Source organism: Echiichthys vipera (genome assembly GCF_963691815.1).
Source record: "Echiichthys vipera genome assembly, chromosome: 16".
Lineage (NCBI taxonomy): Eukaryota > Metazoa > Chordata > Actinopteri > Perciformes > Trachinidae > Echiichthys > Echiichthys vipera.
In genome coordinates, this window is record NC_139841.1 from 6,174,925 (window position 1) to 6,200,385 (window position 25,461).

Genomic DNA, 25,461 nt, shown 5'->3' on the forward strand with positions numbered 1-25,461 from the left:
TATAGTGGTGGGAAATGAAGACTGCAGATTGTAGTCAACCTTTACATTTACCATTTATTTGACCATGTCCAACATTCACAGCCGTTATGTCTTACATTTATCATGAAGTGTGTTGCAGATATTAAAAAAACAGAGTCAAAAGGCACTACGTAATGCCAAGATTGCGTCAGGAGGACTATACGACCGTGAGCCAATCACAGGATCCAATTTTGGGCGGACTATTTGAACGCACCAAGCTGCGGCTCGCTGATTGGCTAAGAGAAACGTCAATCAGAAAAGGATCGTCTCATGTAATAGGTGGGCTACATTTCAATTCCAATGACATTTATTGATCGATTGAATTAATCATCGACGTCGAGTATGAACTTCTTGACGAGAATGTTAGAAATGAAGTCAAAACGACACAGAAACATTAGATGTTTGTTTTAGTTTACGCCGTTGACACCGACAGGAGGTGATTTCTATTATTGAACCGGGGCCTCTGATTGGTGTGACGTCAGCAGTGGGCGTGAGCGTTGTGAACATCAACAAAAGAGAAGAAGAGAGAAAGGAGAAAGAGAGAAGACGAGAAGGTCTGCCTTAGACGTTACAGCAGAGGAAGATATGTGGATTTAAGCTGCAATAACAGGTAGAGTGAACATCCGGAATACTGAAATTACACTCATATTACACTGATATTACACGGACTACACGAGCCTTTTCTGCTAACAACCGACCGTTCACTCGAAACAGGGGGAAGAAACGGACGAAAGTGAACGGTCGACAATGGGACCTCAATTTAGCTTTCATCTTTATTAAGAAAAGCTAATGGTTATCAAAAAATAATGTCTTTCTAATGCAAATATTTCCCCCTCGCATCATTTCGAAAGAACTCGCAGGACGTTTGAAACCGTATCGAAGCGTACTCGTTTCTATTTCTATCGTTTCTGTAAGGAAATAGTAGCATTTATAGCGCAAGTTTCCCTTTTCTTTTAGTGGTTTAAGTGGAAATAAAGAACTATGTTGCATTCGTTTACATGGACGAGCTCCTGCCTGCAGCCTGAGCTGTTTTTCTCTCGTCTCTGTTGTTGTTGTTGGTGGATCCGTCCCATCTAAAGCTCTTTAACACGGTTCTTTTCACGGAAATAAACCACAACATGCGCATTTACATCCAAATTATACAACAGTAACGCGTTATAGTTCATAAAACAGTGGTTGGTTGTTGATAACGGTGTCGGACGGTGTTGTTTGACAGCTTTTAAGGGTGCAGGGGATATAAAGCAGCCCCTCCCCCGCTCTCAACAGAGAGGATTTAAAACGGCAGCTAGCTGCGGCTAACGTCAGCTTCCTCGTTTAGCATCAACTGAAACGAGAAAGCGAAGGGTTTTCCAGCCGCGGGATTGGGTTTCTGTGTGTTTTCGGGTTGTTTAGTAACAGACAGAGCCTCGGTAAAGCGGTTGTTTTTCGGTCAGAGGACAGAGAAGGCGTCTACCAGAGGAAACCTGACACTGGAGCCCAGCTGAGGGAAGTGGGCTGGGCTCTAAGATCGGGGCTGTACGTGACGACGTGACCCCTATTAGGACTCAGGCAATGTAGGCCAATCTTGTACAGCACCGATATCAATACAGAACAAACATGGATGAACAGTAGGGTTTAAAACAGATGCCCTGGTGCTACATAAGGATCTATCTTTATTATTGTTTTAATACAATATTCAAACCAAAGCAGTATGATTAATGCCTTCTTAGAATAGAGCTGCAAAGATTAATATTAATCTAGTCAATCGAAATTAATTTTGATAGTCGATAAATCAATTTGGCTATTTAAAGAGAAAATACTGTACACTTTTTTCGATTCCAGCTTCATAAATGTGACTATTTTTGGGTTTCTTTCCTCCTCTATAACAGTAAAGTGAATATGTAGTTATCTATTTTTGGGTTTCTTTCCTCCTCTATAACAGTAAAGTGAATATGTAGTTATCTATTTTGGGGTTTCTTTCCTCCTCTATAACAGTAAAGTGAATATGTAGTTATCTATTTTTGGGTTTCTTTCCTCCTCTATAACAGTAAATTGAATATCTAGTAATATCTATAGTTCTGGACGTAACAGGAAACACTGATCACACTTTTCTGAAATTTTATAGACAAAAAAATAACAATTGACAAAGTCATTAACAGATGAATCAACGATGACAATAACCGTTAGTTGCAGCCTATCTCCGAATTTGTCTCATTATTTAAAATAAGGATCATTTTCTAGATTACTTTTACAAGGGCCCAGTTAAATATTTGGTCTACAAATGTGGAAAAAAAAGCCCCAGGCATGTTTACATACAAAGAAGCTGCAAGCATAAAATGTTACAGTACATGTTCAGACAAATATGCCAAATGAGGCGGGGATGTCCCCAAACAACTATTGAAGTAGGAGCTAATGCTTATTTACAGATGAAATGTGAAGGAAAAGGGTGTTGATAACAGACTCATCGGTGAATCATCAAGTTGTTTGGTTTGGTGCAACACTATAAAAATGTGTTTAATGGATTGCACTTGTGTTTTTTCTGAGTTGTATTAGTGTTTTGGACTTCCTGACTTGAATACTTGGTTATATTTTGGTGCTGAACCCTGGGTGCTTTGCTGTTTTGCAGTGAAAATACTGTTGTGAAAACAAGATCACCTCCTCTAGTCCCAGCCAAGACATGGACGCCTTCAAGCTGATGAAGGAGCTGAGGGTGAACTATGAGCAGGAGGCTCATTATCTCCCTAAAGAGACGGGGCTGAGCCTCATCGAATCCGCAACAGAGGTGGGAATGGACAATTTTCGGAACATGACCCACATCTGGGTGTTCATATAAGCTATTTGCATTTTTGATTTACCCGTTGATACACTGTTAAGTCTATAAAATGTTGAATATGACTGAATGTAAGTACTCAAACCAGGTTAATCAACAGCACGTCTTTGTTTTTTCAGGATGACAGTCGGATCTCGGCTAAGTGCAGAGATGCCAAAGTGGAGGACCTGTGGAGTCTGACCAGCTTCTTCGGTTACAGCACGCAGACCTTTGTCCTGGCTGTTAGCCTGCTGGACAGATTCCTGGCCATGATAAGGGTACGGGATGCTCACACCTGATAGGAACAGATATAGGACACTTAAAAGCTTGGCTGCTGCGATTTGTAAAAGCCCGAAACCTCTCCAGTGTCCTTTTAACATCATCAAGTACAGTAAGAGTAAACATGATGCATTTATGTATTTTATGCACTACAGGATTTAAAAAAACAATATTGCACTGCAGAAAGTAAAACGATTTTGTTGCTGATTTTAAGAAATAAATATTAAACGGTTGATGTAACTGGGTTCTAACAGTTTCTTACCCACTTGCCGTCCACCTCCAGATCCAGCCAAAGCACCTGTCTTGCGTCAGCATCAGCTGCCTCCACATGGCGGCCAAAGTGACGGAGGAGGAGTGCAACCTGGCACCCACCGTGGAGCTCATCCGCATCGGACAGTGCAGGTTCACCGTGTCCGACCTCTGCCGCATGGAGAAGATCGTTGCAGAGAAGCTCAACTTCAAGTCCAAAGCCATCACTGCCTTAACTTTTCTGCACTTGTACCACCAGATCACACTTTCACACTCCACAGACAGGTGAGGGGATTGTGTTTAACTTAATATCCTGTATGATCCTGCTCAGCGTTTTCTGAATCATTGACTTTCACATTTATTGGTCCCTTTAATTTCTGTGAAAATCTGCTTGTGGAGACTTGAAACAGCTACAAACACAGCTCTTGTTGAGGCACATTCAAGATTTGTTCAGATCAGTGTGAATACAAATATTTTCCCATGATGTGATTGGCGGAGCTTCTCCCCACCGCTGGTTGTTTGTCACAGCCGCTCCATTCGATGTAGGGCAGCAGTCAGCTATCAGCGTCTGACTGAAGTACACCGATAAGAGTTGTTGTCAGCTGCCACTGGCACCAACACCGCATACTTGCATAACCCTGACAGAGTATTGTTTTCAATATGCTGGTTCAAAACTCCACACTTGCTGTATATGCACAACACAGTACACTTCTCTGAGTGTTGATATGATGGTTCTGACTTACTGAAAGTTAAATATGTCTGTCTTGGGAAACTCCACTGACCTGAAAACACAACTGAACCTGTTTATGTGTGTGTGTGTGTGTGTGAACAGGAAGGAGACTCTGAGCCTGGAGAAGCTGGAAGCTCAACTCAAAGCCTGTCTGTGCCGGATCTCCTTCTCTAAAGCAAAGGTAGGAATTCACAGTAGAGGGCCAAATGTCAGACAGGATTACGGCAGTCAAATGAGACGCCCAGAAACAGTTTGAGTTTTTATGTCACCGCTAGTTTGAAAACACCCACTGTTTAAGGTTTCTAAGGTTGTCAAAAGGAGTGATACTTCCATACAACCACACAATAGCCACATTTAATAGTATTTTAGCTTTTCAAACCCAAGGCTGCACAAATGAAACTACAGGGCAGAACATCAACTGCGTTTTCAGTGACTATTTCTGAATCAGCACTGTGAGCAAGATGTTAATGAAAAAACGGGAAAATAAATGATCCTATTAAAATTTTGCTATTGTGACAATTTTATTTCTGTCTGTTTGTCCCTCCAGCCGTCCGTCCTAGCCTTGTCCCTCCTGAGGCAGGAGATCGAAGCCGTTCGGTCGGAGGACATGTTGGAAATAGCCTATCACGTCCAGAGACACCTAAAGGTACGCACGATTGTGTTACACAACAACTCATCCAGCGAGGGAAAGTAATACCCGTGGAAACCTAATGTCACAGAAACAACACTCACAACAGGAGCTCAGAGCAAAGTCCTTTTAGAGAAAAATTAAAGTCATTTCACTAGACTGTAATGGTTTCAGAACAGTTAAAGTAAATGCTGGTATCAGCTCAACATTACCCGGGTCAGTTACAAACAGGAGACCCATTGGGCGAGAAGCGTGTGTGTGTGGTTATGTAACCTAGTGTCTGGTGTTGTGACTGCTTGACTTCCCACGTTAAAAGGAAAGGACACTTTTGAATTCTCGCAGTCACGGTGGGATTTCTGAAAACTCAGCCAAGCATTTGAGATTAAACTGATAAGCCTTTTTAGGTTTTAATGGAAATGTGTGTTTTTTCCTCAAAGTCTTCAGTTTACACTCTTGTATCTCTCTGACAGATTTATTATGTGATGTCGTACAGGATCAGTATTGACATATTTGAAGGTTAATCATACCTAATACTAGCATATTAAATAATGTTCCTACATATAAATGTACAATATTTTTTTCGATCTTGGTGTGTTGCTGTCATAGTGATACTTGTTCTCAACCTTCCCACTGACAAACCCCTTCAAGGTTCAGGTTGTTACATGGCCAACTGATCAGTTTTCAGCCCTAACCTACATAATCTCTTTTGACCTGGTTTCTCTTCACCTCATGACCTAAAAAAAGAAACCCGGTTACCATTTACAGGAACATACTGTAAAGTAATTTGATTACTTCAAATGCACTGATGTCAGCCAGTAGACAGGGCAGAGGGCCAACCAACTCAACTGACCTGCTGTGTGGTGTGGTTTCAGATTACCGACAGTGAGCTGCTGCTATGGAGCGAGCGTGTAGCTCTGTGTCTGTCGGACTACGCCTCCCCTGAATGCAGCAAACCCAATCACAGGAAGCTGCAGTGGATCGTGTCGCGGCGGACTGCACAGAACCTGCACAGCTACCGCACCGTCCCTGAGCTGCCCACCATCCCAGAGGCCTGCTGGGATGAGAGCGAGAGGTCAGTGCCTCAAACACACCCGGGCCAGATACCAACACTGTCAGAGCCTCAAACACACCCGAGCCAGACGCAAACACCGTCAGAACCTCAAACACACCCGAGCCAGACGCAAACACCGTCAGAGCCTCAAACACACCGAGCCAGATACAAACACCGTCAGAGCCTCAAACACACCCGAGCCAGACGCAAACACCGTCAGAGCCTCAAACACACCGAGCCAGATACAAACACAGTCAGAGCCTCAAACACACCCGAGCCAGATACCAACACCGTCAGAGCCTCAAACACACCCGAGCCAGAAACAAACACTGTTAGAGCCTCTAACACACCGAGCCAGATATCAACACCGTCAGAGCCTCAAACACACCCGAGCCATAAATGAACACCGTCAGAGCCTCAAACACACCCATGCCAGACACAAACACTGTTAGAGCCTCTAACACACCAAGCCAGATACCAACACTGTCAGAGCCTCAAACACACCCGAGCCAGACACAAAAACTGTTAGAGCCTCTAACACACCCGAGCCAGATACCAACACCGTCAGAGCCTCTAACACACCGAGCCAGATACAAACACTGTCAGACGTAGTACAATTGTACACAAACTCACTGAGCACAAGTAACAAACACAAATATTGATCCAGGGAAAACTACAAATCCCTGTTACCTAGTCCTTTTTAGCGATCAAGCTAATACAGGTCAAAACAGGTTATTTTCCTTGTTTTACAAAATCAGCACAAGTTCTGAAATTAATGACTGTCCAATCAAAATTAAGAATAAAAAGGGACAATCTGACAAGATATTCAAGACTAGCATAGAAGCTAAAGTTTTTTGGTACTACGTGCTACAGACACATCAGTCAGAGCTCACAGTGCTGTGCTTCAAAGCAAACTTCAACAAACACTTTGAGTTCTCAATTGAACTATGAATTGTGTTGGTTTCAGTTTTATTCTGATGCCGATGTCACTGCTCAAATAACCAGGCACACCCTGTGTGTCACCACTCACTTTGTACAGCAACGTCACACTGGCTAAAACTATAAGAATACCATCCCCCGACACGTGTTTACCAGTTTTACCAGTTAACCAGAAATGACTAAACTAATATTCCTTCTAGTGTTTGTCTTGTGCTAGATCATCTCAGTAAGTTAGTTTTAGTTAGTAGGAGCTGGAGGTGAAAACTTAAAGTGAAAAATAAGTCATATCTACTAATTTTGTAATAATAATATCTACAAAAGTTCTCAGATGCTGTGTGTGCTGTAACACTCCTGAGACAACCAGCTGAGCAGCAACACACAAGTTTCTGGTGTGTTGTAACAACAACAACTCACACACTGTCTCAGCTTGTTGGGGCCTCTTGTATCTCCTAACATTGCATGCTGGGATGTGTGTCAGCAGTCACGTCCCACTGACACAGACGTTTCCATGACGTCACATGAGGCCCAGGGGCCTCGCCTTATGCAACACGGGACTTCTTTAGAGTGCAAAAAAAAAAAAAAAAGAAGAAACCGAAACATGAACACTTGTCCCAGCTGACTGGTGTAAACAGTGATCATTAACCCACAGCAGCCCAGTTGGACTGTAAGCACAACCCTGCTGATCATCATGTGTGTTTCAATCCTTCAACATTCAATTCAAATTTGAGCAGACGTTATCACAGACAGCTGAGTCAATGGTCACAAGTCAGAACATGATCTCAGGTGATGGGAGATGGCCTGCTTGAAATGGAGGAACTGTTTCTTCACTGTGACAAATGTTAGTTCAGGATTTCTAAAATCCTCAGAGGCCAACGTGATTTTTACAATTAGTAGCAGTAATGACTATTTCCTCAGTCATCTTATGTACTGTTATCCATGGTATTATCCAATTTACAGTTTAATCCTTAAAAATATCAGAAATTATGACCGATGTCTGGCACAACTTTAATCTTAAATCACTTTAACTTGGAATGTTTAGGTTAGACATTGTCCTTGAGTGGTTAAAGTGAAATTCCGGCCTAAAATCATCCCATGGTCTTTTTTCGACACATGCACACGTCAAATAAGCAATCGAGAACGTTTTTTTTGTATATGAACTATTAACAGAGAAATCCAGGAGAGTTGCTCACAGCTGAATGTGGCTAAGACTGATTAGCTCAGGCATTAAAACAGCTATTTTAACCACTAATACTGCTCAAAATAACAGCAAACCTCTGCAGAACCATGAGAAGAGTCCCTACACAGAAAACAAAGCACCAACAACGTAGTTAGTGAACCCAGAGTTTATTAAGAGTGTTTTAAAGACTTACCTACTGGCCCCTGTACCAGCTCCTCTCATAGTAACGTCCTTTCAAGTGGATTACAAAGTCAATCCAAAAGGAAGGAGCCCATTGATGCTTTGCTTTCTGTGTAAGGACTCTTCTCATGCTGCTGCAGAGGTTTACCGTTTATTTGAGCAGGATTAGTGGTTAAAAAAGACGTCTTAATGCCTTTACCGTGCTGCCCCGAGCTAATCACTGTTAGCCACGTCCAGCTGTTAGCGTCTCTACCAGATTTCTTCGTTAATAGTTCATACACCTAAACATTCCAAGTTAAATTGATTGAAGATTAAAGTTGTTTCACTCTAAGGTTGGGCATCTATCTTGAATGCTCATGGTTAGTATAGGTCATCTAGGAAGTTGCAAGTTTAAATCTTGACAACTATCAGAGTTCAGAATCCTTCACTGAGATGATGAGATGAGTTTGATGATTTTTCACCATGTGAAACATTAGAAAACCTACGAGCCAGAATCCAGCTCAGTGTATAAACCTCTTGATACGTTGTGTATGCTGACAGTGTATCCCCGTGTGTGTCTCCACAGTGAGGATTCATGCGAGGACATGATGAGCTCAGGCGAAGAGTCTCTCAGCAGCTCCCTGGGCAGCGACGCAGAAGGGCCCTTCTTCCCCCTGCACCTCCGCCGCCAAAAACACCGCCAGCACTACCACGCCTGACGCCTCCCAGTGCCTTGCCGTCTCTCCCCACCTCTAACTCCTTTACCTGAAGTCTTTAATTTATTGTTTAATAAGCTCCGGTGCTGGTGGAGAATCGCACAAACAACTGGCAGCTGAGCAGTCCGAACTCTTCCTGGTAGATTTTAGTTTGTAGACGTGTTAGTGCATGTTGAGTTGTCACATTCCAGGATGCGAGATTTTAAGGACACACAAGCGATGTTAGATAAACTGTGATCGACACGGTGCAGCGTCTGGTCTTTAAGGTGCTGAGCTAGCAAGAAATCTCAACCTCAGACGTCAGTTCAGACCAGACACAGTTCATGTTGTTGACAAGAAGATGGTTTGCCAAAATGTGGTGTGTTGTTTTTGACTGTTAGTGATCCAAGACTGCTTTTATTAAGGGTAAAGATGTTTTTTTTTGATGTACTGAAGCTGAGAGCAGCTGTGGTTGGCGTTAAAGACTTTACCATTAAAGTTTTAGAGACCTCTTAACGGAAGGTACAGAAATAAGTCAGTTATTAAGGCACTGAAGTCCTGATCACCACAAAGCTGTTTTTTTCCTGGGTTACAGGGTTGAAAAGTACATTTGTTTGTCATTTCTTGAGATAATAGCGTTGTTACGCACAGCTGCTCTCATCTTCTGTAGTAAAGTTTCATTTGCACAGTTGTTTTTTTGTTTAATCTCATTTGAAGTGTTAAACGGGCAGACTGGAGGCTTGAGTTTGTGTCTGGAGAGGACGTTCAGTCAGCCCCGGGACGCCAAACCCTGCCATTTACAGGTTGTGTGTTTGTGAATGTGTGGATGTATGTATGACCCTAGCCTGAATTTAGAGTAGATCATTCTTAGGACGTAGCTTAAAAAGAAAAGTTTGATGTTTTGAAACTGTTCAGAGAGAATGCTGTATGGAACAAAATAATGCTGACTGGCAAAAAAAAGTCTAAAAATTTTCAAAAATGTTAATACAAAAACATGTAAAACTGTAAATGATGTACAAAAAAAAAATGTTAATAGTTCTTTGTAGATATTAAGTTATTTATTCTCTTTTTGTCACCTGTACTGAAAAAAAGTCTAAAATCTTATAAAAATGTTATTTTTTAATCTGTTGTATGTCTTTCTTCTTTGTGGGAAAATAACAACCAGTTGATTTATTCTCTAAATCAAGCTGAAAAGTGTAAGTGAATGAATCAGATAATGCAGATACATGAACATGACTGATTTATTTAGAGACTATTTGCACTCTCACATGGCAGACCAACAACTGAAATCCTCCAGCAGACAGAGCATTTAGGGCCACCGTTACACATTAAAGTAGATTTTGAGATATGACAAAGGGAAATGCTGGCGTAAAATAATCCTGGGCTCTTTTTCGGCAAATAAATGAAATAAACCATCAAGATAATTTTTCCGTGTAACAATCAACAGATATGCCGGACAGTTGCCAACAGCCGAATGCGGCCAACACTGATAAGCTTGGGGCAGAACAGCGAAGACATTCAAACAGCTTTTTTAACCACCGCCCCCCCCCCCCCCCCCCCCCCCTAACATAATGGTAGGGGAATCACTGAGGGTGCACTCACACTGTCCATCAATACAGTGCCTAAGCACGTTTCACGGCTAAAGTCTAGTTCCTTTGACCAGTGTGAGTGCTGGTCACGGCCCGTTTGAGAGAGGTGGGCTTTTGTAAAGCACGTTTGCACATGTACAAGCATGAGCGCGCGCACGTGTACAAGCACGAGGCCTACGGCGGTTCTGACGTCATTTTATGTGCGCACAAAAACGCTGAGGTCTATGGAAAGATTTGTAAACAAAGCGACACATCGTGATGACGTCATCAATGTGTGTGACAAGTTACAGCGTGATGACGTATAGGCTTCACTTTAAGTTGTCATTTTGGGGGAAAAGCTATAGAAGAACGGTTTCTGAATTAGTTTACTCAGGTTGAAAGATGTCCTGACTGTCAGTGAATGTGAATTCAAATATTCATCAATATGCAAAGAACATGAAAATAAGCTGATTTGAATAGATATATATTTCAACAGGCAACACGGTTGAGTGGGGGTTAGCACTGTCACCTCACAGCGAGAGGGTTCCTTGTTCCAATCCAGGCTGGGGCCCTTCAGCATGGAGTTTGGGTCCAACAGTAGCCCTAATACCATGATGGATTTGAAGATCTTTTTTTCCTTTTTGCCCTTTTCATCTTTGATAATACTGACTGAAAAACAACAGGACATGGTAAAGCTTTGCAGTTTGTGAGCGAGTAAAGTGAGGAAGTCCCAGGATGTAAAAATTCTTTAAGTTATTATTTTAGTAAAAAAAAACAGTCTGTTTTCATAATAATAAGGGACAGGAAAAATGAGTCCTTTCATTTCAAATAAATTCCCTTTTCTCTCTCTGATAATTTAACATTTATTGCCGTTCCCTACTTTTAACGTTAGATTGATGTAAACTCAAAAGTTACATCTCCTTTTGTTTCGACTTCTATCTCAGTGTTACAAAAGTCTCAAATGCCACCTGGAGAGCAGCGGCCTCAACTCAGTTTACTGACCTTTTCCTCCTCCTCTCTGTTTAGAACCAATCAACCAAGTTAACTGTCTCTATGGCATGAGATGAGTGTTGTGGAATGAACTGGTAACAGAGTGAAACCTCACCTGCAGCGAGAACACCTCTGCAGAGCACATTAATCCAGTGACTAACTGCTCATTGGATGTTCCTTTCATTACACATTACACTGTGTACACACACACACACAATAAGATATCAACTCAGCAGACAAAAGCACAACCACAAAACAAAGAATAAATTCTAGTGAGTCCTACCAAACCAGTCTTCTTTAGCCAGTCTGCAGGTGGATCCTTTCCTACAGTCCCTTTATCCTCCATAAGATCCAGTTTGTTCATTTTTACGTATATTCCCAGTGAGGAACGCGCATCACAGATCCAATTAACAGATCCTGAGGCAGCCGTTTTCCTGAGTTAGAAAGAACACATCAGGTATTCCAAACGATACAATCCCTCCTCCGCGTGACGGGACAGATCGACCACTGAATCAAAATCCCATTCGAGACTTCTTCTTCTTGGGTTGAGACGCTTGTGACGGCCCCAGACGACCCTGAGAACTCTGGGAGAGGGTCTGGGACTGGGTGAAACCTGACCAGACAGAGGAGTCCTGGGACAGATCCGTCCTGAGGCTCCTCTGAGGGACAGAATGGGAGCTGCGGAGCTGAGAGGAAGAGGCCACAGGTGGACGTTGAGGGTGAATGGTGCTCCCTTCTTCCAGGAAATAACCATCATGCTGCGAGGGCCCCTCCTGGAAACAGACGGGCAAAATGTTAATTCTGTGTTTTTCTATTATTTTTTCCCCTAGTGGCCTATGGATTTCAGATGATGACCATGTAATCACAACGTCCCTGGTTCGAGTCCTGCTGGAACCCTATGTTGCAGGTCACCCTACCTCTCCCTCCATCCCTCATTTCTTGTCCATGCCCCTAAAACAGGGTTTTAAGAGGCCAATAGTGCTAGTTTTATATGTTTGAGAAATATCTCTCTCCCTCTCTCTCCCTCCCTCCCTCCCTCCCTCCCCCATGTGGACCAGAAAAGCTGGCAGTTTAGCGCCTAAGTCATGACCGTGACTACGTAGCAGGCTGACATTGAAACAAAAATATTTCTGGAAATGCTAAACTTTACATTTCACAGATCTTAAAAGTTGAAGTATTTTCTTAGTATCACATGTAATGTTTCCTTTTTTTAGTTTGGTGATTCCTTCGTGTACCACCAGAGCAGGCTTGAGTACCACAGTTTGAGAACCCGTGACCTAGAGCATTCAGAGGATGGACGGCTATTTGCGCTCGCCATCCAATCACTGAAGAAATGAAACTCAGAAGTTAAGAGTGTTTGATACCAAATCAGAGCATGGATTTCTTCTTGATGTTCCTTTAAGGTCTTGGTTTCTAAATGTGGGATTGTCTAAGTTGTTAGATTGTTCATGGCAGACGGACTGAACTTTACCTGTAATGCAAACAGCAAGCTGAGGCGGTCCTCAGCTGGGCGTTTGTTTCTCCTGGTCGGCGTCATGTCGGATTTTAGTATCTGGGATGGGGCAAGGGTGCGGGAGCTGCTGGGACTCTGCTGGTCGCCTTGATAATCTTTATCCCTATGAGGTGTGGTGGTCGGCGTGGGAGCTGGTGTGGTGGTCGCCGTGGGAACTGGAGTGTCAGTTCGCAGGCTGCAGGGCGAGGTGGCTCTTGGCGTCCCAAGCTCCAATGAGCCCTCCAGCTGGGACAGATTACCTTCAGCATCTGACCACGCCTGGCTGGCTGCAGAGGACCAGTTTGTCGAATCAGAGAAGCTGCCCAGGCATGACTGGTAGCTGACAGATGAGGTGAAGCTCCCGGACAGCTCCAGGCGTCGGCCCATGGCTCTCTTCGCCTCCTTCTCCCTCCTCCTCTTCCTCTTAAGAGCTTCCATCTTCTCCTCCCTGTTCAGTCCCAGCTGTTCCTTCCACCACGCCTGCCACGCCTCCTCCCCCTGCCAGGAACAGGTCAGGCGTTGGCTGATCGAATCTCTCCAAATTTCTGTATCCACCAGGTCTGGCCTCATTACTACATCTGGAGCCCCGGGGGAGGCAGAGACGACGTTGTGAACCAGCAGCGAGCGTTTGGACATGCACGCTCTGAGATCACGCCTCACACTCTGTACGCGCTCCTCTTCTGGCGACTCTGTTGCTTTATTGGCAGATAGGTGGAGGAGTCCTCCACTTTTGATTGGGAAGTGCTGCAGGCGGTTCAGACGGGGCCTCTTTATACGGCTCTTTTGCATCAATTTCTGGAGCCAATGTTTCCACGTGACAAGAGTGGCATCGCTGAGCTTTACTGGAGTCTGACACTCAGAGGGACCGACGTGAGCCACACTGCTGGTGCCGCTGACTGTTTCCTCCGTACCGCCAGTATAACCAACATTACCATCCACCACTTTTCCATCTTTCCCACCTGCGTCCAACCCACTCATTTGATCCAGCTCTGGCTCATCGTTGACGATGACCTGCAGCTTAAACTGCTCCAGCTTTCGAGCTCCTCCCCGAGACTCTGAATCCTCAGAGGAAGAGTCCCAGTACAGCGATCTTTGTTCCTTCTCTGGCGTTTCAGCCACAAAACTCTGCACATACTGAGTTGGCCCAATTACGTCCTCATCGCTCGATGTGTCCGCCACGATCGTCTGAGAATGTGGTTGGAGCTCTTGGGCTGTTCTTCCACCTGAAGTTGTGGCATCTTTCAGAGTTGGTTGTGGCAGCGGTTGGTCCTCCGCTGCTGGAGGTCCAGAGGTGTCTGGCTGCTCAGGCTCCAGGATCTGGTAGAAAATATCTCCCGCCTCTGTGAGCTGTAGGACACAGATGGACTCCTCGCCTCCCGCTTCTCCTCCGCCTCTCTTCTGGATACAAGTCAGGCCTGATGACAAAATAAGTAGGTTCAGCCACATCATATGTGTATGATTGTTGTTTTAAAGCAAGTAAAAGTTGGGAATAGTATGTCAACTGGACAAAAGTTTTTGTTACATCTTGATTCTATCGAACCAGTCCCTAATTTGTTGACATTGGAGTTAAGACAGAGTACAAACCTGGCAACCAAACTATGAGAACCAACAGCTTTGTGTTTTCTGTTGACAGAAAACGACGCTGCCAGAACAGAACACTGAGTACATATAACCAAACCAAATCTCAAGGATCCTTATCAAAATGTTTCTCTTTAAAAAGAGTAATAGGCCAACATATTGTTATGTTATCGTTCCAACCTCAGGGAATGCAGTATGGGTAGAAATCTAATGGACATCCATACCTGCAACAGGCGAGGACAATCTGCTGGTTGCAATGTCCATGCGGTGAGGGATCTGGACAGGAAGGTGTTTTAGACTGTCTCTGGGTCTAAGCAGGGCCTGAGGAGGACCTTGACTGGAACAGGCCTCCGCTCTGCCTCCTACACACACACGCACACACAAACACCTTTTCATAACAGTAGTGAACTACGTAACAAAGATGGCATTAGTATTTTTCAATGCATTCCACTGTGACATGTCACACTACGTAGTATCCAAACCCCAACCACGGCGACTTCCTGCTTGATCCAATAAGGAAGTGCCAAAAACTGCAGTTCTCTTTGTGTCCACGAGGGGCAGGTTTCATAATAGAGCAGACCCCCACATTAAACCGGCCGTTTTCACAGCATCATTAAACCTGTTTAAGACCTGGTACAAAAAAACATTACAGTCTGTATGTTTAGGGAAATATCTCCATGACAACACTGGGGGGAGGGGGGGGGGTGTGTGTGTACCAGGCTAGTTTTTATATTATTGGAGGTTAAAGTTCATGAATAATTAGGGGCGTGGTCTCTTGAATGACAGCCCTCACTTCTCCTCAGAGGTAAACGTCAGCCAGATGGACGTATCTCCCTCCCCCCAACGTCACATACGTGCCCTTTTTTGGTCAGAGGAAATGAGTCAAAGTCTGACAAGATGGAGACTCCAGGCGAGTACGATTGGATCGGGCTGAGAGAACAGACCCCGACGGGTATGCTACGGCCATTTTTCATACAGTCTATGGTAGCATCCCATGTTGACATCACAAAGGGACCAATACACTGAAACAGTGATTTAACAGTAAGTCAAAGTCTACTGACCGGAGTACTGCAGCAGTGTGATTTCTTGTGAGCTGTGGGAGCCCAGCAGGACTTTAGTTGTCCTAGCGCCGCCCACTGCTGAGCCAGAGGAGGCGGAGCCACAAACAGGGTGACAAAACATGGGTGGGGACTGCATCATGTGATCCCATTTGAGCATGGGCAAGCAGGGGAAACGCTCATCCATGATGTATGCTGAATACTGACAGAGAGAGAGAGAGAGAGAGAGAGAGAGAGAAAAGGCGGAGGATCATTTCACGCTTAAAAAGAAGCCAAAACGTTGCAATGTGCGCAGTTAACTAGAACTGTTATACAACAACAGCACGACATCGATGATTCAACGCCTGCACCCAAAGAGCGACTCTATCTTCCTGATAATATCATTCAATCAATATCATCATTAATTAATTTTCTAAATGAACTATTTATCTTTGAAACCTGTTTGAGTAAACACGTGTGTCACATTTTCTGCACCACTTTGAATTGTTTTAATAGTAAACTTGTTCATGGTAAATTGCAAGTGTATTGACTTCAACACACATATCTCGTCTCTCTCTCCCCCTCACGCACATGTGCAACACAGAACACAGAGGATCTTTACAATCAGCAGTTCCAAGATAAGTGTGACCAGTTCAGTGTCTGACCAAATGTCTCCCCATCTGTACTGAGTTATGAAACATTACCATGTGACAGTGAGGATGACCTTTGAGATATAAAATATCATCACTTCATCATTTTACCCTATTAGACATTTGTGTGAAATGTGTCATAATTACTGATGTCATTCTTAAATTATGCAGGTCACAGTGACAGTGACCTCTAAACTCCAAAATGTTGTCAGTTGGTCTTTAATTCCAATTGGACACATTAATTGTTTGTCATTTTTGGCAGATTTTCAAGCCTATATTATTTAGGACAGACAGAAAATGGGGTGGGAGAGAGAGGGAGACATGCAGCAAAGAGCCTCGAGGACCTTCAGCCTCTTTACATGGGGCGACTGCTCTAACCACTGTGCTACCGACCACCCAAAGTGGACATTCATTCCAGGGGTTCCAGACATATCACGTTCACGATAATAAGATGGAAGACCCACAAACCTAATGCCTCCGGCTAAAAGTGATGCAATCATGTCATTGCACGTTTAAGACTAGAGCCCTGACATTTTTCATTGTATAAACCACTGAAAACATTACCAAACTTATAGGTTCTAGGGATGTCACACATTTTCTTCAGCCTCTTGAAACCTTGTTTTCCTCTTTTAACGTTCACCTCTTAACATACACCTGTGAGAACCCTGACATCTAGAGGTAACAAGCAGAAACTGCACCAGTCCATTCACTGTCATGTGTAGAATTTTAGGGCGTGATCACACTGTCCTTTTGGCCGCGGCCAAAACCGGTTTTTCAGCTAAAGCCTAGTACCTTTAAGCCATGTGAGTGCACCCGCTCCGCGCTCAACTGCGGCCAGCGGACCGTCCACGGCCCGCTTGAAAGAGGTGGGCTTTAGCGGAGCCGTTTGCACATGTACGAGCACGAGCGTGCGCACGTGTACGAGCACGAGCCCTACGGCAGTAGCGTTATGTCCGCCTGTTCGGACATGTAAATAGAAGGACGGACCATGCACGGACATTTAACAACAACAATGGTGGTGAAAGGTTCACGTTGGTGTGGTGCGGAGGTGGAGTGTTTACTGCAGATTTGGTCGGATGAAAATATTTAAAAACAGTCGACAAGACGCACAAAAACTCAGAGGTCTATGGAAAGATTTGTAAACAAAGCCACACACACGCAATCAATGCGTGTGACGTGTTACGGCTTGATGGCGTATGGACAGCAAGAAGCATTGGCCGAGGCCCAGGCAGTGTGAGTACAAACGGGGCTGGGGCGCGGGGGGGAGAGGGAGGGGGGACAAGTACCCTAAAGTCCGGGTCGTGGTCCGGGAGGACAGTGTGAGCAGACCCTTAGAAACATTTCCTCAAAGTCAGCCCATCTTAGGAAACATTAGCACGTCTACTAGAATGTACAATAAAGTTCTTTGGGGTTGAACAAACGTGTGTTAATGTACCTGTGTGGTGACGAGATGGTGGAAGGGGTGGACGTCTCTCAGATATGTGGACAGAACGAGTCTCTCCCCGCTGCGGCACTCTGGGGTGCTGCTGATACGAAACAGAGTGTGACTTGAGGCGGGGCTCACCTGGACGGACAGAGGGGTAAAAGGACACAAGTCATAAGACATGGGCAGGGGGAGGTGAAAGAAAGAGGGCAAGAGAGGAAGAAGGAGAGTAAGAGGAAACAGAGAAGGAAGGGGGAAAAAGGAATATTTTATTATATAATATAGTATAAACATAGCCAGTACTCGATACCTATGTGCAACCACGGCAAAAAGGAAAAAAAGGCTTTTCCATTAGCACATTTTGCCACGCCAAACCGAAATAAAGTCATGCAGATTAGTGTTTCCATTACAGGTTTTGGTCAAGATGGACCTTTTCTGGAGTGGGGCCAAAGCAAGCCTGCCCCACTTTCAGTTGGGCCGAGGTGTCTCACGCGCCGCACCAACATATCCTAATCAATTAATATATGCTTATATATATATAATACGTAAGATTTTAGTGTGAAGAATTTATAGGAAATTAAGCAGACAATGCAACATAAAAACATGGGTGTCTATAGTAATATCTGACATATTTCAGAATTCAGGAAGGCCTTCATCTTATGAAACTAACATTTAAAGACATCCAAAACACACCCTAAAAAAAGCCACGCCAAGGAAGCCACACCTCCAAACAGGTGGCCCTGTTGTAATGGAACGCAAATCCTCGTCCTACTGGGCTGACGGACTATCACCTGTAAACTACGCTGTGTTGTTTTTTTATATTAGATAATGGGGATCGTATAGTTTTAAACATACTTTTGAAACCTTACACAAAACTGCAACTGACAATTAAAAATGAAAACGCTAAAGATGTATTTTGTGTTGAAACTATCAATAAGGGGAAAACATTGAGACAAGCACCATAATCTCGTCTCACCCTGATGTCTGTGAGCTCCACCCCCGTCCTGTCTGCGTACAGCATCACCCTCGGGTGGGCGGAGAACTCACACCATCGCCATGACGACTTGGCGTTGAAGTACAGGTTGTCGTTTTCCTCCCGAATCTTCTGCATCCTGATGGGACAGTGTCACTTTCATTTGAACTGGACTGGAAACAGAACGCCTGTCTCTGTATGAAGAACGTCGAAAAACCCTCCTCACCCTCTGCCCACAGTCCACAGGTTTGCTGCTCCGCTCTCACTCGCCACCAGAACTTCACCTAAAACGTGAGGACTGAACACAGCAGACGAGACGTTACTTTGACACCTTTTCCTGACTTGGAACCTTTTTCAGGACTCTGGAAATTCCTGTTTCGAACCCTCAAGGCTGCAGGGGGAACTGAACTAACTCAGGGATGCCTTGCTGATGATCACTCACCTGGCGCTAACGCAGGTCGCGACCTCTCTGGTGTTGACAACTTGTAGCAAACGAGGTTTGCTGCTCTCGCTGAACCTCCAAACTCCGCACAGATGATCCGACCGCACTGCTACACAACCTGCAAACAACAAACGTGTTCAAATGTCTGCAGGGAACCAGAAAAGCACATCACACTCCCAGAGACATTTTCTTGCTCTTACAATCATCGAACAGGGAGGCGGAGCTGATCTGTCTGACGGGGCCGTTCAGCTGAAAGCTGAACAGGTCGCTGCTGCTGGCATCCACACACGAGGAGCTTCCTCTGTGGTGCAGCTCCACTCTGTGGAAGTCTGAAGTGCTGTGTTAAGAACCAGAAGCAGTAGAAACACAGCAGGAAGATCATCACATCCACCTCACCCATGTTATAGATCACAAAAGAAAAGTAGGTTTAGCGACCTACTCCGTCTCAAATATTTGTCTTAAAACTCCCGTATTTGACGTGCAGGATACTGAGGCAGTCCAGTCCCTGGTTCCCAGGATAGAGGAGGTAGCCATGCTGTGAGTCGCTGCCACTCTGTGAGAAGGGGACAAAGGTCAGAGCGCCCCCTGTGGCTCCTTCAGAGAACAGCATGCGGTCTCTCTGCTCCGTCAGCTCCTCGTACAACAGAGAACCCAGCAGCTCAGGAGGGATGTCGGGCACCACGTCCGACAGCAGGGCGCTGTACTTGACAAGAGACCTAGAGGAGTAGGACTTAGGACATCTGGACAAAAGATACAACGTAAGGAAATAAAACAGCAATCAGAAAAGCAGGATGTTCACTGATCAGTCAGATCCACTTACATTTTAAGCTCCAGCATGTTGAGGAAGTTTTTCAGCTTCCACATGTGGACTGAATCCCCGCGATATCTCTGCATAACACATTAAAAAACACAACGCACACACTCTGATGAACAAACACGGCCTCCTGCTCAGAGCAGGTTTACACCACAGAACATTTCCTTCTGTGTTTTCATTTTTTATATCCACTTTAAATAATACATAATTACAATCTACCATTAGTCACCACTTGTTGATTAACAACAGGTACAGAAGCCACTTGGAGTGAGACGTATGATAGAAATCTTTTTTTAATTGAACTAATTAACTTGCTTTGTGAACTCTGAAGCTATGCTTTTATATATTTATAAACAGCCAAGGTACAGGGTGGAAAAGAACAAATGGAGCTCAAAGGTCTGCCAAGCACCTTTATAAAATCTTCTTCTTTTCATATTTCAGTGTAAAGCTACCAGAGGCCAAACTGATCTGCCTTTCTGCAAATTGTTTATTATGTGTAACAGGTATTCAAACAAATAGACAAACAAACACATAAAATTGTCTTGTCACAAAAAAAGTCTGTTCTTGTGAATCTCACCTCTTTTGGTCCTTCTTTGAAGTAGAAGTTTTCGCATAGAATCTCACTCATGCACCCGAACGCGTCCTGGCAGTGGTCCATGAAGAAGTTCTGCATCTAAATACAGTGTGTGTTCACCAGCTCGGTTCATTATATGGTAGTTCTTTTCTCATTTGTTTGGACTACTCATCCCATTTATTAGGTTATAAGCTTTTATAAACCATCTATGGTCATAAGCCATATTGTGAGACTGTTAGTCAAGAGTATGGGACAAATTAACATTCTATCCGGGTGAGGACATCGGCTTCTATTTAAACTGCAGCTCCAAACACAATCAACAGCACGCATCTTTTAAAGTGTAATTCCAACGTAAAATCATCCCATGGTCTTTTTCAGCAGTTACATACATCACATAAACCATCAAGACAGTTTTTTCGTGTATAAACTATTAACGGAGAAATCTGGGGAGAGTCGCAAACAGTCACGAACAGCCAGATGTGGCTAACACTGGCGGGGCAGTACGGTGATGGCATTCAAACGTCTTTTTTAACCACTAATACTGCTGAAAATAACAGCAAACCTCTGCAGCAGCATGAGAAGAGTCCTTACACAGAAAACAAAGGACCAACAACGTAGTTAGTGAACCCAGAGTTTATTGAAAAAGTGTTTGAAAGACTTACCTACTGGCCCCTGTACCAGCTCCTCTCATAGTAAAGTCCATTCAAGTCAATCAGCAAAGACAATCCAAAAGGAAGGAGCCCATTGGTGCTTTGTTTTCTGTGTAGGGACTCTTATCATGCTGCTGCAGAGGTTGGCTGTTATTTTCAGAAGTATTAGTGGTTAAAAAAGACGTTTTAATGCCTTCACCATGCTGCCCCGAGCTAATCACTATTAGCCACGGTCAGCTGTTAACGGCTGTTAGCGAGTCTCCCGAATTTCTCTGTTAACAGTTCATACTTAAAAAAACTGTCTCAATGGCCTATTTGATGTATGCAAGTGCTGAAAAAGACCATGGGATGATTTTACCCCAGAATTACACTTCAAATGTGACAGGAGGGTTTGTTATGTGTTGAACTGTTACACTTACATGTTCTCTGAAGTCCAATGGATCTGGAGGTGTTGAAGGCCATGGGAAAGCTGGAAAAAGTTCACAAATTCACACTTAATGAATGCTAGTATTGAATATAATACATTAATAAACAAACAAAGACAGAAGACAGATGGATTGATGTATAGCAGGCATCTCCGACCCTGCTCCTGGAGGGCCGCTGCCCTGCGTGTTTAAGGTTCCTCCCTGCTCTAACACATCGGAGTCAAACGCTCTGCTCGTTATCAAGACAGCGGCCCTCCAGGAGCCGGATTGGAGATGTCGGCTGTATACAATGAGACATATGAAGAACAGGTATTTCAAAAAATATAGATAAAAAAGCGTCAACAGAATTTTGTTTGCCCTCATAGTTTCATTTGTGTATTTATTTGGATCCTTCAATATGTTGGCAGCTGTACTCCAGTTTTTTTCAACTTTAATTAAAAGGACTGCGTACAACACATATCAGGTATACAGTCAAGAGTCTCAGTCAGGTCAGGGACTCACCGTTTTTAGGAGATAGGAGGGGAACTGGTACAGGCTCAGTGTTACGCCACGTCTCCCCTCTGACCTGATGTCTGGATGTAAATTTCCAGCTGGAGAGAGGACCAGAGCTGCCCTGAAACCACAAACACAACAAGACAATAAGAACGTATGAGAGTACATATGCCATCTTCACACTTCTGATCCAGTCCTACGGTCCAAAAACCCAAAAGATCACATCAATAACACACTACACTGTGTTTAAATATACACACAAGCTAATAAATGTAAGACATAATAAATATGGACAATCGAAGCTCAATATCTATTCATTTTGACTGAACAGGAGAATTAGTCATAGATCATGGATAACTTTCATTTATTTCTTTTTTCCTGGTAGAAATGGGTTTCCAGACATTTTAACTGGTGACCAGTGACACAATCTCTGTTGTTTTTTTTAGGAATCATTATATTTGAGGTATTTACATTTTTTCTCTTTTATTTCGATTTTTTTTTTGTTTGTCCTGGCTTAATCATGCATCCCTTACTTGATGCAAAACTATTATCTTTGTATAAAGGTAGTGGTGATCGCTGATTAAAAATAACGTTTGGTAAATATAAATATAGAAATATTTTTCAAAATAAAAAGTTACAACATCAGTTTACCCAATGATAACAGACTTATAACTAAAGTTCTTGTTTGGATGACATTAAAAAGCCAATTATGTCATATGCAGTGCTGGGGTTTGATACAAACAGCTCATAATTTCACATGAAAAGTCTGTTTTTTATAGCGCGGTCATACAACCTCCATTTTGAGTCCCTAAAAAAAAGTCGTTTATAACGTAAATATTACCATAACCGAACGTGGTTACTGCATAGTTCTTGCTATAGTTTGGAGCAACATTGATTCACACGAGTGAGTAGTATTGAGTTGACAGCAGACGCACCTGAGGCCGGACTCGGTCGTAGCTGCCCCAGTTCCCGGCGCAGTGTTTCAGCACCGTGTCCGGCGGTCCGCAGTCGTAAAACGTAGGAAACAGCTGTCGCGGGAATTGGTAATCCATTGTATTTGTCAATAACAAAGCAAAAGAAAAGAACTGTCCGTGTATCTAACGGCGTGTGTGTCGTTCCTCCCCCGTGTCGGCGTGGGAATAAGTCTGAACATGTTGTTCTCCGGCTCAGCTAACGATAGCTCCTCGGCCCCTGCTGAGCGCGAGCGCACACACACACGTGCGGCCTCTTCTCATCACAGTGACACGCGCTCAGCACCTCGAACTCCAAGTGTTACACGTAAACGCAAACAAACTAGTCCGAATTGACCCGAAACTGTGGTGGAATAGTCCAAAAACCCTCCGCGTGTGGCGGGACACGTGCAGACTCGCGACCAGAACACGGCAGTCAAGGGAAGCTCGTGGCGGCAGCTGGCAACAACAACAGTAAGACTTCCGGTCGACTTGTTTGAGGCAAGGAGATGAATGAGAACCATGTATCTTGGCAAACAGTAACATGTATGATGACACGGCGTATAGAATAACAAAAGCAACGACCAACAAAAAAGTGAATGCGTAAATAAATATCAAAACGTAGTTATTTATGCTTCTATTTTGAAAGGTAAATGCGCATATCCGATGCCTTAAACTTTCAAAATGAAACTGGATATTTTCACTGCATGAGAGTTTTTCTTTGTGGATAGAGTTAATTAGTAAGTAAGTAAATACATAAATAAAGACATGCAGAAATAAATAATGATGTTGATATAATGTAAGTTATTTATTTTCTGTCAATGGGGGCATTAAGTAGGATGGTTTCCTTACTTCACGTATTTGTATTCATTTGTTTTGTTGTCAATGTAAAATGCATCCATACTAGTATAAATAACGATGGTTATTCGTTATTTTGTGCTCATGCTCGGAATATGAATACTGCGGATTTTTACTTTGAATTCCGGAGACCGGATGCGGCTCTCAGTTGTCAGGTGATCAGCTGACCGGACAGATCGTGTCGTCGGGGGGACAAACAGCGAAAACAAGACGAAAAAGAGGACCGTAGCTGTTTTTATTTTCCAAGAGGGGGAAACGTTCGTCGACAGACCTTCCATTAGAAGGATATGTTCCAGTAGGACTTGTTGTGGTTCGTATAAACCATTTTAAACGTTGTGTTTTGGTTCAGTTAGCCAGGTCGCTATCCCGGAAGTCGCGACATTGCAGGTATAGTTCAGCGTTAGCAGCACATACAGACCTGCACCGTTCGTCCGTCCTCTAACGTCTGCAAACCGTGACTTTTAGCTTTTAGTTAACCTCTCTGCAGGATTCTCTGCTGCTGACTGTCTCCCATGTATCAGCGGCTGCATGTACCTAATGTAATTAGATGTTTTACCTTTTAACGTGGTTCCCTGAACGTTGCTGCAGAGCCTGAACGTTCATTTGTTTTAATGCAGCGCGATCAGTCGGTGTTATGATGTAAACGTCCGTAAGTTACTGTGTGTTGTTTACTTTTGTCAAAGCAAAGGTTACTGTCCCTGCTGTGTGTTGTCTTCGTCACAGTGAGTCGTGATTAATTGACGTAGCGTTATTCGTGTAGGACTAGAGCTATGACGTGACTGACGGTAATCACTTGAAAGGTCCTCAATGATTGCGTTAAGTCATGTTAATTACTACATTGTCTGTACTCATTTTAATGTGCTAACATGCTGCGTGTTAGCATCTTTAGCACGTCACAGCCATTCCACAGTAAAGATTATCATTCTAAATGTGTCCCAGTTTATTCGTTTTACTTTGAATGTGAATGACATCAACTAAAAGGAAGTAAATAAGGACCAAGGCTGTTGATCAGCAGTATAATTCTCGCGATATCACGAAATAAAACGCAATGCAATGTCACATTAAAATGCATCTTGTCGGGTTCCAAGTAATGCGTTAATATATACGGTAAAGTCCCGGAAAACCCTGTATTTTTTCACACACAAGTCTCAAGAAAACCATGCGTGTTCTCTGATCTTGAGCAAACAAGTTTTCCAATGGGAACAAGTTATTATAACAAATTATTAGCTCGTGCAAACAGGTGATCTTGTCCGAACAAGTTATTATCTTGTACAACAAGTTCATTATTCTGTACACGGAAGTTATTATAATAACAAGGTGTCTTATGCTAACAAGGTATACGTTGTCATCTCGTGTGAGCAAGTTATTGCCATAATAGGTTATCTGGTGCAAACAAGTTACTTATCCTGTGTGCACAAGTTGGTATAACAAGTTTTCATTATCTCGTATGAGCAAGTAATGAACATAATATGTTATTATCTTGTGCACAAAAAGATAAAAAACATTACCTTTCGGGACTTCAGGGGCTCGGCAGGTTAACCACCAGTCAGTGTCCTGTAAAGATCTACTGGCTGTTTCTTTTCTAATACATAGTCACTCATTTGTTCTTGGTAAACAGTGTTTTTCATTCATAGAGAAAAGGTAGGTATACACTCTGTCCCAAATCCATACCCACTAAATGCATATGGTATGACCTTATCATAAAAAAGATACCATTATTCCTTACTATTGTGTACGAAGGGGATGCTAAACTGTGAGCTGCATTGTCACTTTTCTAGGGTGAAACCACCACCCACTCAAAACCTGCATTGAATTAGTATGTTATTTTGAAC

The 25,461-nt window shown here is 43.5% G+C and overlaps 3 protein-coding genes across 3 annotated transcripts in view; 2 read left to right on the plus strand and 1 right to left on the minus strand.

Moving 5' to 3' along the window:
* Positions 1-536: 536 nt before the first annotated feature.
* On the plus strand, positions 537-9,783 carry ccng2 (cyclin G2). The gene is made up of 8 exons (XM_083929720.1): positions 537-628; positions 2,624-2,779; positions 2,947-3,084; positions 3,369-3,619; positions 4,167-4,245; positions 4,612-4,710; positions 5,565-5,764; positions 8,605-9,783. Exons 2-8 carry the CDS (start codon positions 2,675-2,677, stop codon positions 8,735-8,737), a joined length of 1,005 nt encoding a protein of 334 aa, XP_083785846.1. The 5' UTR covers positions 537-628; positions 2,624-2,674; the 3' UTR covers positions 8,738-9,783.
* Positions 9,784-10,171: 388 nt separating this feature from the next.
* Positions 10,172-23,043, minus strand: taf1c (TATA-box binding protein associated factor, RNA polymerase I subunit C). Its single transcript, XM_083930079.1, has 15 exons — positions 22,757-23,043; positions 21,831-21,942; positions 21,324-21,373; positions 20,258-20,353; positions 19,687-19,754; positions 19,356-19,606; positions 19,067-19,195; positions 18,867-18,984; positions 18,651-18,722; positions 18,428-18,563; positions 17,464-17,592; positions 15,403-15,601; positions 14,566-14,703; positions 12,743-14,178; positions 10,172-12,044 (listed from the first exon to the last, which is right to left on the minus strand). Exons 1-15 carry the CDS (start codon positions 22,871-22,873, stop codon positions 11,784-11,786), a joined length of 3,312 nt encoding a protein of 1,103 aa, XP_083786205.1. The 5' UTR covers positions 22,874-23,043; the 3' UTR covers positions 10,172-11,783.
* Positions 23,044-23,802: 759 nt separating this feature from the next.
* The window catches only part of wdr7 (WD repeat domain 7), a 139,591-nt gene continuing 137,932 nt past the window's right edge, over positions 23,803-25,461 (plus strand). Inside the window, exon 1 of the mRNA XM_083929896.1 lies at positions 23,803-23,939. The gene's annotated coding sequence lies outside the window, so the exon portion shown is untranslated. The remainder of the gene's footprint in view (positions 23,940-25,461) is intronic.